At 44.6% G+C, this 17710-nt stretch overlaps 1 protein-coding gene across 1 annotated transcript in view; it reads left to right on the forward strand.

The window, feature by feature from the left end:
• Nucleotides 1-17710, forward strand: part of KCNH8 (potassium voltage-gated channel subfamily H member 8) — a 462629-nt gene that overhangs the window by 200103 nt on the left and 244816 nt on the right. Inside the window, exon 3 of the mRNA XM_069582447.1 lies at nt 1593-1724. Coding sequence (XP_069438548.1) covers nt 1593-1724 — 132 coding nt within the window. The remainder of the gene's footprint in view (nt 1-1592; nt 1725-17710) is intronic.

The following is a 17710-nucleotide window of genomic DNA, read 5'->3' on the forward strand; positions in this document are numbered from 1 at the left end:
GCTGGTGTGGTTAAATAGGACGGCCGCTGAAGGCAGAAAGGGGGAAGGGAGCGTGGGGGGAAGGAAGGAAAGGAGAAAACAGGCGTATGTGCCGTTTACCCTGTTCCTGATTCACTCGCCGTGTACACAGTGGGACGCAGACAGTCGCCTAGCTGACGTCGCCTCATTACACACTTTGTATTTAGAGCGACCCGTGTTAATGAAGGGGCTTCCAGCTGGCTCTCGTGCTAAAGAACCCGCCTGCCCATGCAGGAGTTGTAAGGGACCTGGGTTTGATCCCTGGGTGGGGAAGATCCCCCAGAGGAGGGCATGGCAGTCCACTCCAGTGTTCTTGCCTGGAGAAACCCAGGGACGGAGGAGCCTGGTGGGCTGCCATCTATGGGGTCACACAGGGTCTGACAAGACTGAAGCGACGCAGCAGCAGCAGCAGCAGCAGCAGTGTGTATATGTCAGTCCCAGCCTCCCAACTTATCCCTCCTGCTCCCTACCCTCGTTGGGAACCATAAACAAGAAGTTCACTAGTACCTTTTTATTTTCAGATCCCACATAGAAGCGATATCAAAGATACTTGTCTTTGTCTGGCTTACCTCACTCAGTGTGATCTGATCATCTCTAGGTCCCTCCACGTTGCTGCAAATGGCATTACGTTGTTCTTTTTTGGGGTATTAAGTATCACTTTTAAGAACATTTTCTTGAAATAAAACATACATACTGAAAAGTACATGCGTGTAGAGTCTGATGAGTTTCAAAACCTGAGTACTCCTGTGTAATCATCATAAAGGTCACGAAAGAGGGACCAGCATCCCAGAACTTCCTGACCTCTGTTCCCTCCCAGCCTCCCAAAGGTAACCACCAACTTGACCTGTAACAGCATAGATTAGTTTTGCTAGTTTTTGTACTTAGTGTAAATGAATTCTACTCCTCCATGCTGGGCTGTTTTAACCCAACAATATGTTTGTCTACTGCCAATTACTATATTATCACTCATTCACACTGCTGAATAATGTTGTGTTATGAAAATGTATCTTGATACTGCCAAACATTTTTTAAAATATATGTACTAATTTGCAACCCCTCAGCAATGTAGGAGAGCTCAGTGACAAAATATCCTCCCCAAAACTGGTATTTTCCATCGTTTTTTCTTTTAGCTCTTCTGGTGCACAAGCATTGATTTTTAAACTGACTAAATAAACCTCTAGGAAGCTCACACCAAACAAAGATCTTCATTTAGGAACCAGTGTGTGCTGGAGGTGGGAAGGGGCAAAGTTTTATCAATTTGAATGCTTCAACATCAATACATTCAAAGAAGAAATACCGCTTGAATATCGTAAGCAGAAAGGTCTCAGCACAGACCAACAGTTTTCTTGAAAATACCGCTTTATTTTCAGAGAAAACCCTTCATATGGAAATGAAGAGATATCTATATGGGCTAGACATGTATGGAATCTGAGCACTGACATTTTTGAGATTTGCAGGGAGAGTTGTGGGCTAGCAGCAAACAGTAAGGGCTTTATGAACTGCATCATGAATGTCGTGATTTTCGTACGGAAGCAGGAGGCGGTGGCTGATGTGTTTCTCTTTTACGGTTGCAGGGTCTCCATTTTGGTGCCTGTTGGATATTGTTCCCATAAAGAATGAGAAGGGAGATGTGGTCCTTTTTCTGGCCTCGTTCAAAGATATAACAGACACGAAAGTGAAGATTACTCCAGAAGATAAAAAAGAAGGTTTGTGCTGTTTTCAGAAAACATTGACAGATGGAATAACATTTTGAAATTGTTTACTCAGAAACTCCAGTAGGAAAAAGGGTGTTTTTAATAACAGCAACTGATAAATATTCATAACTCAGCAGTCAGTATCTGGCGCTTTTCCCGAAATCACAGACTCACGCGAATTTGCTTTCTCCTGTTTGTAACAAAGATTCACTTGACAGGAACCAGAAGTTTGTATTCTGATTCCAAGAGGATGAGGATGGAAAAATTTGTATTAGAGTACACAGATTCATACCACCTGGTTTTATCAGGGAAAAATACAAACTGATAGCAATAAGTGAAGTTAAATGAGGCAATTAAAAATATACCTCTCAGTTTAAACTAATGTACAGCAGCTCAGAACTCAGAACTGCAAGATTTCAGTTTAGGTACAAAACCCAGAAATCGATTTAGCGCTTTGTTAGAGTGGAACATTGCCGATGTATCTGTATCTTGCAATAACAATTTGTGTTGACATAGACAAGATTTTCAATGATTTTTAAAGGATTCTAAGACTTCATATGGCTTACCCTATAGCTTCTGCTTATAGTTTATGAGAAAATTCCCTGAATTTATGTAAGCAGACAAAAATTAACACTGGAAAAATGGCCCATATTGTTTCATTTAAACAGAAGTAGAGTTGGGTGTTTTGATGACCAGAGAAAAAGCAGTTGTCATCGTAGGCATTTCCTACAAAGCTCTTTATAAGAATCAGCTATTTGACATTTTAACAGCTATGTCTTCTTAAAAATGTATCTGTGTGTTTTATATATATTCTGTCTTTTGAATGACAACACAGACTGAGAGCTATTTGGTGTCCCCACCTCCCAGCATCTGTCATTTGGAATGTTTGCAAATGCATGACTGGTTCCTGTGTGTTTGCAGAGCTGAATATTGTGGGATATTTTACACACAGGAGAGGCAGGCGTTCATGTCAGGAAAGCTACTTGAAGGTCAGAGCAAGCGTAATACTTGCCTAAGGAGAGAAAAGTGTGTCAACAGGTGCCCACGACTTTTGTTTCTGTTTTCAAATTTTTCTTTGCTGTTATAGGAAGAAGAAGGCAAGTGTGAGGTGCATTTACTTAGAACACCTCTAACACCAACCGAAGTTTTTTTTTTTTTCCCCTCACTGATGTTGAAGCTGAAACTCCAATACTTTGGCCACCTGATGCGAAGAGCTAACTCATTGGGAAAGACCCTGATGCTGGGAAAGACTGAGGGCAGGAGGAGAAGGGGACGACAGAGGATGAGATGGTTGGATGGCATCACTGACTCAATGGGCATGAGTCTGAGTGAACTCCAGGAATTGGTGATGGACAGGGAGGCCTGACATGCTGCGATTCATGGGGTTGCAAAGAGTCAGACACGATTGAGCGACTGAACTGAGCAGAACTGAACCACCAGTTCTGCAGCTCTCTGGACACTGTGCGGTGCCCTAAAATTTAATTCAGTTCTGACACTATTTTTGCTGTTCAGTCACTCAGTCGTATCCGACTCTTTGCGACCCCATGGACACATGCCAGGCCTCACTGTCCATCACCAACTCCCAGAGTTCACTCAGACTCACTTCCATTGAGTGGGTGATGCCATCCAGCCATCTCATCCTCTGTCGTCCCCTTCTCCTCCTGCCCCCAACCCCTCCCAGCATCAGGGTCTTTTCAAATGAGTCAGTTCTTCGCATCATGTGACCAAAGTATTGGAGTTTCAGCTTCAGCATCAGTCCTTCCAATGAAGACCCAGGACTGATCTCCTTTAGGATGGACTGGTTGGACTCCTTGCAGTCCAAGGGACTCAAGAGTCTTCTCCAACATCACAGTTCAAAAGCATCTGTTCTTTGGTGCTCAGCTTTCTTTATAGTCCAACCCTCACATCCATACACAAAAACATAGCCTTGACGACCTTTGTTGTCAGGCCTTTGTTAGCAAAATAATGTCTCTGCTTTTTAATATGCTGTCTAGGTTGGTCAGAGCTTTTTTTTTCCAAGGAGCTAGCGCCTTTTAATTTCATAACCAGTCACCATCTGCAGTGATTTTGGAGCCCCCCAAAATAAAGTCTGTCACTGTTTCCATTGTTTCCCATCTATTTGCCATGAAGTGATGGGACTGGATACCATGATGTTAGTTTTTTGAATGTTGAGTTTCAAGCCAGCTTTTTCACTCTCTTCTGTTGCCTTCTTCAAGAGGCTCTTCACTTTCTTAGCTCCTCTTCACTTTCTTCCCTTAGAAAGTGTCATCTGCATATCTGAGGTTATTGCTATTTCTCCCAGCAATCTTGATTCCATCTTGTGCTTCCTCCAGCCCAGCGTTTCTCATGATGTACTCTGCATAGAAGTTAAATAAGCAGGTGACAATATACAGCCTTGACGCACTCCTTTCCCACTTTAGATCCAGTCTGTTGTTCCATGTCTCATTCTAACTGTTGCTTCCTAACCTGTGCACCGGTTTCTCAGGAGGCAGGTCAGGTGGTCTGGTACTTGGAATGAATATCAGTGTCCACAAGTATAAGGGCCCCCACCCACACACAGATGCTGGTCACAGGTACAGGGTCCCCAGGCCCCACATGCTTCTGTCCATCTTGACTGTAATGTTGGGAAATTCACAGGCCTCCCCTTTCTTGTCAGATTTGAGAATTTGCTAAAACTGCTCCCAGAACTCAGGAAAACACTTCTGTTATGGCGAAGGCTGTAACTTGGGAACAGCGGGATGGCAGAGATGCTGGGGCAGGCATCGGGACGAGCCTGGCGCTGCCACCCCTCCCCTCTCCCCACCCCCACACCCGGATGTGTCCCTTGGGTCTGCTGCTGTGTAATAGTTTTCATGGAAACGTCATCACACGAACAAGGTTGGTTACATCACTGGCCATTGGTGATCACCTTGATGCTTAGCTCCTCTGCCCTCCCAGAAGGTCAGGGGGCGGGTTCGAGGCCCAGCCTTCTCGTCTCCCATCTTCCTGGTCATGAGCTCCCTGTGGGACCGAGTATCCACTAGTACGGAAGAGACCCAGCCCTCCAGGGATTCCTAGGGTTGTAGGGTTGTATGTCTGGAGCAGGGAAAACAACAGGCATGTTTCTGACTGTGCCACCATCAGGATTACTTGAGGAACATTAAACATATGTGTATGTGTAATGTGTATTCACGTACCTGTGCAGACACACAAAACTGCCTTTAGAAATAAATATATGGCTTTGGGGGCATCCCTGGTGGCTCAGCTGGTGAAGAATCTGCCTGCAACGTGGGAGACTTGGGTTCGATCCCTGGGCTGGGAAGCTCCCTTGGAGAGAGGAAAGGCTGCCCACTCCAGTGTTCTGGCCTGGAGAGCTCCAAGGACCGTATAGACCATGGGGTGGCGAAGAATCGGACACAACTGAGCGAATTCCACTTTCACTTTCATTTTCATGTTTTGCTTTGAAGAGGGCAGTTCGATCAGCCTGACTTGCTTTGATCATGAAGATCATCACTGCTGCTTTTATATAATTGAGGTCAGCATCTCTGCCCTGGGCTCCTGGTGTCTGTGTGATCGGGCAGAAATCCCCCTTTGGAAAGATGGCAATGGATACAGGGGTAAAATGTACTTGTTAATTTGGGGTTTGAAAGAGCTCAGTACAAACATCCCTCTTCCTGAGAGAGACTTCAGTAGAAATCTGGTGATTTTAACCATCTTTTAAAACGCCTTCCATTTTTGACACAAACTTCATTTCGATTCTAAAAGTAGTGTGTCAACCAATAGCTTCTACATGTGTTCCTAGCATTTCTGAATTACTTTAATGTGAGATCCTATATACCTCTTCAGTTCAGTTCAGTCACTCAGTCATGTCTGACTCTGCGACCCCATGAACTGCAGCACGCCAGGTCTCCCTGTCCATCACCAACTCCCAAGAGGCCACACAAACTCACGTCCATCAAGTCCGTGATCCCATCCAGCCATCTCATCTTCTGTTGTCACCTTCTCCTGCTGCCCCCAATCCCTCCCAGTATCAGAGTCCTTTCCAATGAGTCAACTTTTCGCATGAGGTGGCCAAAATATTGGAGTTTCAGCCTCAGCATCAGTCCTTCTGAACAACACCCAGGACTGATCTCCTTTAGGATGGACTGGTTGGATCTCCTTGCAGTCCAAGGGACTCTCAAGAGTCTTCTCCAACACCACAGTTCAAAAGCATCAATTCTTTGGTGCTCAGCTTTCTTCACAGTCCAACTCTCGCATCCATACATGACTACCAGAAAAAACATAGCTTTGATTAGACGGACCTTTGTTGACAAAGTAATGTCTCTGCTTTTGAACATGCTATTTAGGTCCTTTCCTTCCAGGGAGTGTCCTTTAATTTCATGGCTGCAATCACCATCTGCAGTGATTTTGGAGCCCAAGAAATAAAGTCTGACACTGTTTCCACTGTCTCCCCATCCATTTCCCATGAAGTGATGGGACCAGATGCCATGATCTTCGTTTTCTGAATGTTGAGCTTTAAGCCAACTTTTTCACTCTCCTCTTTCACTTTCATCAAGAGGCTTTTTTGTTCTTCTTCACTTTCTGCCATAAGGGTGGTGTCATCTGCATATCTGAGGTTATTGGTATTTCTCCCGACAATCTTGATTCCAGCTTGTGCTTCTTCCAGCCCAGCGTTTCTCAGGATGTACTCTGCATAGAAGTTAAATAAGCAGGGTGACAATATACAGCCTTGATGTACTCCTTTTCCTATTTGGAACCAGTCTGTTGCTCCATGGCCAGTTCTAACTGTTGCTTCCTGACCTGCATACAGATTTCTCAAGAGGCAGGTCAGGTGGTCTGGTATTCCCATCTCTTTCAGAATTTTTCACAGTTTCTTGTGATCCACACAGTCAAAGGCTTTGGCATAGTCAATAAAGCAGAAATAAATGTTTTTCTGGAACTCTCTTGCTTTTTCCATGATCCAGCGGATGTTGGCAATTTGATCTCTGGTTCCTCTGCCTTTTCTAAAACCAACTTGAACATCTGGATGTTCACAGTTCACGTATGCTGAAGCCTGGCTTGGAAAATTTTGAGCATTGCTTTGCTAGCATGTGAGATGAGGGCAATTGTGCGGTAGTTTGAGCATTCTTTGGCATTGCCTTTCTTTGCCTCTTACCCTATCAGTAGGAAATATTTTAATGTAAGTTAGAAGTGGATTAATAATGAACCAAGCAATTCCACAGATATTTATTGAGCCCCCATTCTGCCCTCGGGATTGAATGATTGCAGACGTCAGAATGCTCATCTAAACCTCAGCACAAACCCTGCTTCCAGGCCTGTTGGCTCTTAGGCCTTAAATGAGCTGCTTACCCTCTCAGAGACTAAGTTTCTACACCTATAAAAGGGGCAGCCATATAGATGTCTACAGTGACTTTAGGTTTATAAGAGATAATATTTGCACCACATGGCAAATCACAGCAGACATTCAACAGAAAGGACTTGCAGTCGCTGTTGTGTTCCGCAGGTTGCATAAAAATAGCTAGCTGTCATTGAGCCTCTGCTTCATATTGCCACATTGCCTCATTTGCTTCTCATTATAACTCTATGAAATAAAAATTGTTCTTATTTCTATTACCAGTGATTGAAGTAACCTGACAAGGTATGCATAGTAAAAAGTGGAAGAACCAGGATTTATACTCATGCAAACCCCAGGGTGTACATTTTTCAAGCTGGCATGTTTTTGTTTTGTTTTGTTTTGTTTTGTTTTCCCTCCAAAGAGCACAGATCCAGTGCTGCAGCAGAGTATGTCCCCTGACGGCAGAGTGGCAGGAATGGTCAGTTCCTCCCAGATGAGCCAGAAGGGTGGGGTGGGGCCCACAAGAAGCGGAGCAGAGACAAGGAGCCCTTCACAAGGAAAGGCACACGGAAGCGCGGCTGAAGGATGAGTGGTGTTTGATGAACTTCGAGGAAGGCGTGTTGATTTTAGGAGATGCAGTAACAGGTTGCTGACCTTTGTTCAGAAGTAGATTGCAAAAGTCGGGATGGAAGTTCAGCTCTAGGCAGGCATGGCTTGAAATGTAAAGATTTTATTGTGTTTTTTAAGGAGCCTAGATGGTGTGGCGATAGAGCTCAGTTTCAACAGTAGACCTTCACAGTTGGAGATGAGTGAATAGGAGGGCTTGATGAATTCCAGGATTCTGCTTTGGGGACTGTTATAAACTTAATTACTCATTACTTTGTCAACAAAGGTCTGTCTAGTCAAGGCTATAGTTTTTCCGGTGGTCATGTATGGATGTGAGAGTTGGACTATAAAGAAAGCTGAGAGCTGATGAATTGATGCTTTTGAAATGTGGTGTTGGAGAAGACTCTTGAGAATCCCTTGGACTGCAAGGAAATCCAACCAGTCCATCTTAAAGCAGATCAGTCCTGGATGCTTATTGGAAGGAGTGATGCTGAGGCTGAAACTCCAAAACTTTGGCCACCTGATGTGAAGAGCTGACTCATTTGAAAAGACCCTGATGCTGGGAAAGATTGGGGGCAGGAGGAGAAGGGGACGACAGAGGATGAGATGGTTGAATGGCATCACTGACTCGATGAAAATGAATTTGGGTGGACTCCGGGAGTTGGTGATGGACAGGGAAGCCTGGGGTGCTGTGGTTCATGGGGTCGCAAAGAGTCGGACACGGCTGAGCGACTGAACTGAACTTTAGACTTCATTGTGTCCCCTCCAAATTCGAGTGTTGAAGCCCTTAGCCCCCAGGAGCTCAGATGCCTGGATCAGATAGAGAGCTGCTGTCCTAGCTGCCGGCCGGCTGCCCGCATGCTGGCACCTCTGGTGGAGGGGTGCCTGCTGAGCATGCCTGTGGCTCACTGTCCATCTGCTCTGGGCCAGCCCGCTTACCCCAGGGCCCTGCAGGGTGGAGCAGTGAGGCTCAGAGCAGTGAGCTGGCCAAGCCTCAGTGTGTGAAGAGCTGGAGACAAGATGGGGCCGGGCGGGTCCCCATGCCCTGGGGTGGCCCATAAGACAGAAAAGAGACAGTCAGAAACGAGGTGGGCACAGGCTAGACTTGCTCCTTCCCCCAAACTCACACACGTGCCTGCAATGGAAGCCGAGAGCTCCTGCCCCAGCTCTTTTTACCATGCTCATTTTTTTTAACTTATTAAAAAACGTTTTTAAATTGAAGTGTAGTTGATTTGCAATGCTGCGTTAGTTTTAGGCGTACAGCAGTGATTCGGTTTTATATGTATGCATATTCTTTTTCAGATTCTTTCCCATTGTAGGTTTTACTACAAGACATTGAGTGTAGCTCCCTGGGCTATACAGTAAATAGGCCCCAGTTTATTCTGCATATAGCAGTGTGTAAATATTAATTTCAAGCCCCTAAGTGATCCCTTTCCTCCCCCACCCTTGGTTTGTTCTCTGTGTCTGTGAGTCTGTTTTGTAAATAAGTTCATCTGCGTCATTCTTTAAGACTCCACATGTAAATGACACCCTGTGTCTCTGTCTGACTCCTTCAGCATGGCCATCCCTAGGTCTCCCCACGCTGCAGCAAATGGCACACTTTAATCTCTTGCACGGCTGAGTGGTATCCCATGATGTATATGCACCACATTTTCCTCCTCTGCTCAGCTGTTGAGTCACACTGAGGCCGCGTCCACGCTTTGGCTACTGCGAATAGGGGTGCTATGGACATTGGGGTGCGTGGACCTTTCCTGATTAGACTTTTTGTCTTTTCTAGACATATGCTCGGGAGTTTTACCATTCTCATTTCTTACTCAAAGTCCTTACTATCCCAAGTGTGGTCTGAGGACCTGATGTATTAGTGTCACCTTACAGCCATAAAGAGCTTACCCTGTAGCTCAGTCAGTAAAGAATCTGCCTGCAGTGCAGGAGATCTGGGTCCGATCCCTGGGTTGGGAAGATCCCCTGGAGATGGAAATGGCAACACACTCCAGCATCCTTGCCTGGAAAATCTCATGGACAGAGGAACCTGGTGGATTGCAGTCCATGGGGTCGCAAAGAGTCGGGCACGACTGAGCGACTAACACAACATAGCCATAAAAATGCAGAACCTCAGGCCTCTGAATCCGAATCCTCCAACCTCTGAGTCAGAATCTGCGTTCTGACGAGATCCCACACTACTCTCAGGCACATGGAGAAGCCGCACGCTGGGCACACCCCTTAGAAGGGTGCCTCTGCCCGTCCAGAATGAAGGGTCCACCCCCAGCCTCTGTTCACCCTTCACCTGTCCACTATCGGCATAGCCTGTACAGTGTATGCACCATCTCTTTAAAAAGTGAGTTTGCACACGCCATGATATATAAGATAAATAGCCAACAAAGACCTCCTATTGGTATATGACCGAACGAAGTCTCCTCAGCCTTCTATCATACGTACACAGGAATAGAATGTATGTTTAACTGAATTGCTTTGCTGTGCACCTGAAACTAATATGATGTTATAGATAAACTACACTTCAATAAAATTAGGGTCTTTTTTAGAAAGTTTGTATTTCAATTGTCCTCCACTCCATTAAAATGTAAGCCTAATCAGGAAACAGATTTTGCTTCTCTTGATCAAGATAGTATCCCCAACACAGAGTGTCTGACACTCAGTAAAAACTCAACAAATGATTGATGGGTGGAATGAATGCGTGAATGTGGAATGGATGTTCCGTTTAAGAAATGTGACTAGCGAAATAAAACAGCATAGAATTCTTCCTTTACAGAATAATCATCACAATTATCAAACGTCTCAGGTGAACATCTGATGAATGCATTTAGTTTAAGTCAAAGGCAGTGTGATGTGTTTGGGTCAAAGTCACCTCCAAGACTCCCAAAACGGGTTCTTACTCCTGGCATGGAGTGGCCTTTGCACTTCAAGCAGAATCTCTGCTGCTGTTAATTGTGTGTTCTTGATAACTCTTTTGTTTGTCCTCCAATTTCTGAGAATCTCAATTTGGTCACATTTTTTTAAGCTAGTGGCAGTTGCTTGTTTAAAATACATATAAAATATTCTCCATAAAAACAGATATTAAGCCACTGATCAGATAGTAAGTCAAAGATGATTTTATTTCAGTTTTTTATTTATTTTGACTGTTTTAATTTTCAATGGGAAACATGGTGATAATGTTCCTTTCCCCTGCTGAAATATCCTGCCTGATTTTTTTGTTTGTTTGCATAAGGAAGAAACACACTCCCAAATCCAAATAAAGCAGAGTGGTCTGATGAAAGAACTGTTGTGAAAATTGACGCTTTTACTGAGGAGGTAGATTTCTGCCTTTAGGAGAGCTACACCAATTTTTTGTCAAACGTGTGATGAACTTGGGAATGAAGAGCCCAGGGAGATCCTCAAAGTGATTGAAGAGTTTCAATCACATCCGTAAATTATCATCTTATCTACATTTTTTTAAGGCTGTGGATTTTGCTTACATACTCTCCAATACCATTCTCTCCTAGAATCTTCTAAAGAGCGTAAGCCAGAGTTCATAGACTAAGTTGCCTTTGGAGATGCAGGATAATGTGATGAAGGGAATGCTGTGGTCGGTCACAGTGGCACCAAGCGTGCCTCACCACCTCGCTCTACTTTAAAGGAGACTTTCAAACATTCTGCAGCCAGTCAAAATATGCCTGCGGACTGAATTGTTCTATTGGTCTGTGATCCTTGGACAAAACTATCAAAGTAATTTCTTTTTTAAAAAGATTTATATATTTCTAGCTTTATAACTTTTGGGAGGGAGACATATTTTTTTCTATTTTAGACAACTGTGACTTTTAAAAACGTTTGACAACTGAAAAACGAATTGAAGCACCAGATAAATATTTATTGGATTGGCCAACAAGGTGGTTTGATTTTTTCCACTACATTGTATGGAAAAACTGAAGCAAAATTTTTGGCCAACCCAATATTAAGAGGATAAGCAACTCCAGGCTGGCAGTTTTAAAAGCCGTGTGACTTGACTTCCTGGTTAGACAGTGAGGCCTCTGTGTCTGGCAGAACTCGCTAGACCTTGGCCCCCAATCCCAGGAGCATAGCTGTCCTGCCACTGCCATGAATGATGGCAGCGTCCCTTGGGAGCGGCTGGAAACCGCGAACTCAAACATCTGCAGGCACCTGAGTCCCGAGCTTCAGCATCTTGCGTAGAGGCATGCTGGGGATTGGCTGGACACAGGGCTTGTTTTAGTGGATGCTGCAGGGGGGATGTTTTCCCTTTTTTTTTTTAATGTGAGTTAGTGTGCCAATGGCTTTGCCAGTGTGAGGAAAACAGACTATTTGGTTCCAAGAACTTAGGTGTCAGCTACCTAGAGAAGTGCTGAGAAACACTGGGTACCCCGAAGGGGAGAGATTGGGTCCCCAGTTTCAAGGGAGTTTGAGTTTCTGCCTCATATTAGTGAAAGTGAACTTTCCATCCCACCTAGCCTGTCTTCATACAGGAAGACTAATCAGGAACCACCATCAAGCAATCCTGCTTATCTTTAAAAAATAATACTTCTCTTTCTTTACTGATTGGGCTGTGCCAGGTCTCAGCTGCAGCGTGCGAACCCATGTGCGCCATCTGGGATCTAGTTCCCTGACTGGGGCTCAAACCCAGGCCCCCTGTCCTGGGAGCACAGTCTCAGCCACTGGGCCACCAGGAAGTCCCGATCCTGCTTATCTTTGCGACCTACATTTGTGTTCAGTCACTCAGTCGTGTCTGACTCTTTGACCCCGTGGACTGTAGCCCACCAGGCCTCCTCTGTCCATGGGATTCTCCAGGCAAGAGTACTGGAGTGGGTTGCAGTTTCCTGCTCCAGGGGTTCTTCTTGACCAGTGATTAAACCCACATCGCCTGCGTCTCCTGGATTAGCAGTTGGATTTTTTGCCACTGTGCCACATAGGAAGCTCATTATTTTTACAATAGGTCTCGCCAAAATTCCATAAGGCTTTTAATGTATTTATTTGACACATTATGTGGGGAATGATTTGATTCCTAGAAAACACAGAAGTCTCACTGGATAAATGTCTCCTAAACTGTTCATATAGTTGTTTCAATCTCTTAAAATTATGCGTGCTAAGTCACTCAATCATGTCCGACTCTTTGAGACCCCGTGGACTGTAGCCCGCAAGGCTCCTTTGTCCAAGGGGTTCTCCAGGCAAGAACACTGGAGTGGGTTGCCATGCCCTCCTCCAGGGGGTCTTCCCGACACAGGGATGGAACCAACATCTCTCAAGCAGGTTCTTTATGACTAGCGCCACCTGGGAAGCCTTAAAATTGTATGGTAATTCAATTTCATTTGATCTACTTAAAAAAATACACCTTTCCATTCCTGATAAAAATGTATACACACATAATTTGGCAACTGCTCCTCAGTGTGAAGAATGTAATTTTTGCCTGTGTGTACCAGCATTTTTCAAAGCAGACATTCATATTAAGAGTGTTTACGCATGAAAAGATGAACATATATTAACTAGAAAACTGCAAAAATGGCTGAGTATACTGACGGGGAACTCTGCAAGTTATGAACGGTCTCAGGAGCGTGCTGGACTGTGCCTTTTGCCCATATGGCCCTTCTCCCTTCTCGCCTCTGAGCTCTGTGAAGGCAGAGGCCATGTCTGGTTCACTTTTGAGCCTTAGAATGTAAGCCAGGGCAGGCACACGAACGGCTGAGCTGACTCTGGCCAAGAGATGCAGAGTCTTGTGGCTGCTTGGAATTGGTCTAGAATTTGCTTTTTGGAAACTTGAGGAAAAGAACACTGAAAGGGAGTTCTTGAGCTGAGTAGCTCGTGGTAACCTGAGGTCTGGGTGTGCGTGGTGACTGTGGGAGATCATAAGCAGCGGGGCAAAATAAGGTGGCAAAAAGAGGAGAGAGGCGAGAGTATCGGAGAGGAAAATAGCGGCTGCTACTCACCGTGAACAATCTTTGCGACCCCGTGGACTGTACAGTCCATGGGATTCTCCAGGCCACAATACCGGAGTGGGTAGCCTTTCCCTTCTCCAGGGGGTCTTCCCAACCCAGGGAGCAAACCCAGGTCTCCAGCATTACAGCCGGATTCTTTACCAGCTGAGCCACAAGGAAGCACAACAATACTGGAGTGGTTACCCTATCCCTTTTCCAGGGGATCTTCCTGACCCAGGAACCAAACCAGGGTCTCCTGCATTGCAGGTGGATTATTTACCAGCTGAGCTATTAGGGAAGCCCTTAGAAAAGTTAGACATAGGATATTCCAAGTATATAGATGCAGAGTATATTCATTAATACCACCTTAGTGCAATGATGGGTAAATATGCCTATTAGAGGAAATATGAGAACAAACACATTATAGTAAAGGAGGATATAGACACTGAGTGAGTTGATCTCTCCAGAAAGTGGCCGGGAACACTGCGATCACTGGGATTCCCAGTGCTTAAGACGTCTCCTCCCCATGCTGGGGATGTGGGTTCGATCCCCGGTCAGGGAGCTAAGATCTCTCATGCCTCACGGCCAAAATCCAAAACATAAAAAAAGAAGTAATACTGTAACAAATTCAATAAAGACCTTACAAGTGGCCCACATTAAAAAAAATCTAAAAAAAAAAAAACCAAAAGAATAATATGATCATGAGAAATATAGTCAGATCCATTAAAAAGAAGCTGATACCCAGAAAAGAAGGGAAAATAGGGCAGAATTCTAAGTCAAATTGCAGCATAGCATTAAGAAGTTGCCATTAGAATAGCTAAGAGTCATAATTTTGTTTGATTTTTCACGTGTATAGTCTCTGATCTTTTTAGGGTGCCTTAGGTATGAGCTGAAAGAAATAAGTGATGGACCCAAAATGAAACACCAGTTGTATTTCATCTTGCAATAGAATTTCAGTGAAACGTAGAGGATATTTTGATGAGATTAGGAGTGAGCAAATGACATATTTATGTACTTTGCAACAGAAGTGCAGAAAATCAAGTCATACCATCAGGTGATGACTTCCTGAGCAGTCTGGCTTTGTGGCAAAAGGTCTAGCTAAATTAAAGTTACAGTGAAAGTTAATCCTCTTAAAGTTCTGCCATTACCTCCTGTGAAGGGACAGAACTTCGGATTAACTCGAAGCCTGGACCTACTGAGAGTAGGTTTCCCCGGAAAGCTGGCTGTTAATTCTCTAGTCTAACTGCAAAGACCTTAGGAATATGGTTGCTGCTGCTGCTGCTGCTGCTAAGTTGCTTCAGTCGTGTCCGACTCTGTGCGACCCCACAGACAGAAGCCCACCAGGCTCCTCCATCCCTGGGATTCTCCAGGCAAGAACACTGGAGTGAGTTGCCATTTCCTTCTCCAATGCACAAAAGTGAAAAGTGAAAGTGAAGTCGCTCAGTCGTGTCCGACCCTCAGTGACCCCATAGACGGCAGCCCTCCAGGCTCCCCCGTCCCTGGGATTCTCCAGGCAAGAACATGGGAGTGGGCTGCCATTTCCTTCTCCAGGAATATGGTGGTTCCCAGCATATAGGAAGGGACTAGAGGGTATCTAAAAATTCACTCAAAACAGGAAAACAGGTTCTCAGAGGCCTGATGACACCCTCTCCTTAGTCAGGGCAGAGGATCTCACTGGCAGCAGTGGGACAGTGTGAGAACTTGAGAGCCGAGAGCGCTTACCTGACTGTGTGAGTGCCGCTGGCTAGCCGCCTCAGTCTGTGCAGCAGGTCTAGGTGAGTAGGTGGGCGCTTTATCCATTACCTACATTAAAAGGGACGCATATCTTTTGCTGGTGTCTTTCCATGGAGACTATCACCCTTGTGCAATCACACATCATCATTAGAGTTAAAAGACACACTATTAATCTGTAAGGATAATAAATAATGATGGAAAAAGTCTAATGAGTCTGATGACCTAGAGGAGGATGGCAGATAAGAGTTACTATGTAGCCTAATGTCACGGGGTTGGTAATAGCTAGAATCTTATGCTGAAGAGCCTTTTGAGGCGGCATCTTGTCTCAGAGGGTAAAGACAACTGTAATCAATTATTGAACTTTTCCAAGGTCACAGTGATTTGAACAGAAGGGAACAGTCAGAAGCAAGCCACATATTTGCTATAGATGCTGTTGAGGAAGATGTTATCATTTTTATAACAAGTAGAAAATTGGAGACCTCAAACTTCTCCTATAGGGTTAGATCACTGATACAAAATTATCTTTCATATATTTTTGAAATGAAATTGATTCCTCCATTGTGGTTTGCTGTTGAGTTCTCAAGAATCTATTATTAGAAATAAATCAATTATATGATTAGCAAGCATATAATGAGCTAGACATGCAGAGGAGAGATCCTCATTAAGAGTATCTAAGACTGATGCAAAATATTGAAAAAAAAACATTTAAAATACGGCTGTGCTGGTGGTAAAGGGAAATAAATAGATTTGCATAGCAAAAAGAAAGTGTGAGCTTTTAAGAAGAGTGTGTTGGAGTTGATGAGGATGGAAAGACGAGGCCTAGGTCCTTAACAGAGCAGAGATCAGACTGAAGTCGTAAGCATGCATGGGACAGTGAAGGACACTGACAGTGTCACTTGCAACAGGGGCTGAGAGGTCCCAAAGAAGAAGCTGTTGCTCAGTCGCGCGGTCATGTCCGACTCTTGGAGACCCCATGGACTGCAGGACGCCAGACTGGCCTGTCCTTCACCGCCTCCCAGAGCTTGCTCAAACTCAGGCCCCTGGGGCAGTGATGCCATCCAGCCATCCTGCCCTCTGTCAGTGTTTCTCCAACTCCCTTCAGCCTTTCCCAGCCTCAGGGTCTTTTCCAAGGAGTCATAAATGTCTCAGTGTCCAGTGAGTCGGCACTTTGCATCAGGTGGACAAAGGAGTGGAGCTTCACGTTCAGCATCGGTCTTTCCAGTGGATACTCAGGGTTGATTTCCTTTAGGATTGATTGGTTTGATCTCCTTGCAGTCCAAGGGACTCTCAAGAGTATTCTCCAGCACCACAGTTTGAAGACATCAATAAAGATTTGCTTACTTAACCTGGGCTTCCCTGATACCTCAGTTGGTAAAGAATCTGCCTGCAATTCAGGAGCCCCCAGTTCGATTCCTTGGGTCAGGGAGATCCGCTGGAGAAGGGAAAGGCTACCCACTCCAGTATTCTGGCCTGGAGAGCTCCATGGACTGTATAGCCCATGGGGTCGCATAGAGTCAAGGTGGACACCACTGAGTGACTTCCACTTCACTTTCACTCACTTAATCTTGGTTCCCAGGAGAGCATGATAAAAGACTGATCTTCATAAGAATTCCTAATTAGAAAGTGAAAGTGAGAGTCACTCAGTGGTGTCCGACTCGACTCTTTGCAGCCCCAAGGACGATACAGTCCATGGAATTCTCCAAGCCAGATTACTGGAGTGGGTAGCTTATCCCTTCTCCAGGGGATCTTCCCAACCCAGGAATTGAACCAAGGTCTCCTGCATTGCAGGCAGATTCTTTACCAACTGAGCTATCAGGGAAGCCCTCCTAATTAGTACCTTACCTTTATTTAGGTTTGGGGTCTGAATTCACAGCGTCTGTCAAATATCAAGTAGTCATAGCTAAAAAATTTATTTAAAGTGATTCTGATCACTGGGGCCCCCAGACACATAAGAAAATTAAATGTGAAGGTTCTTATTGGGCATTTTTAATTGAAGTTCTAAAAGAAAGAATCGCCCAGAGTAAAGTTCCAAGGAACACAGTATATGATAAAAATCATGAATGCTGTGAGATAAACTACCACAAGCAAGAATCATCACAAAAAAAATTACAAAATTGAATCTTCAAGGACTAAAACTATTGGAATTCTTAGATAAGAAAATGTCTATTTAATTTGCTTAAAGAAAATTTTTGTGATTTTTAAAAGTAGTGGAGGGACAAAGACAGTTAAAATTAACCAGATATATTTGGAAGAAAACAAAACCTGTCTACCAAAGAGAACACCGCAGTGTGAACGTCGTGAGTCAAGTTTTCCTTGGGGCAAAATGAGGATCATGACCCGGGGACAGGGTCTCACGTGGCTCTGAGAAACTGTGCCCACAGGGGGAGCGGTCAGTGTTCCATACGGCCTTAGCTGGGAGAGGGGCTATG

Source organism: Ovis canadensis, chromosome 1 (assembly GCF_042477335.2).
Source record: "Ovis canadensis isolate MfBH-ARS-UI-01 breed Bighorn chromosome 1, ARS-UI_OviCan_v2, whole genome shotgun sequence".
Taxonomy (NCBI): Eukaryota; Metazoa; Chordata; class Mammalia; order Artiodactyla; family Bovidae; genus Ovis; species Ovis canadensis.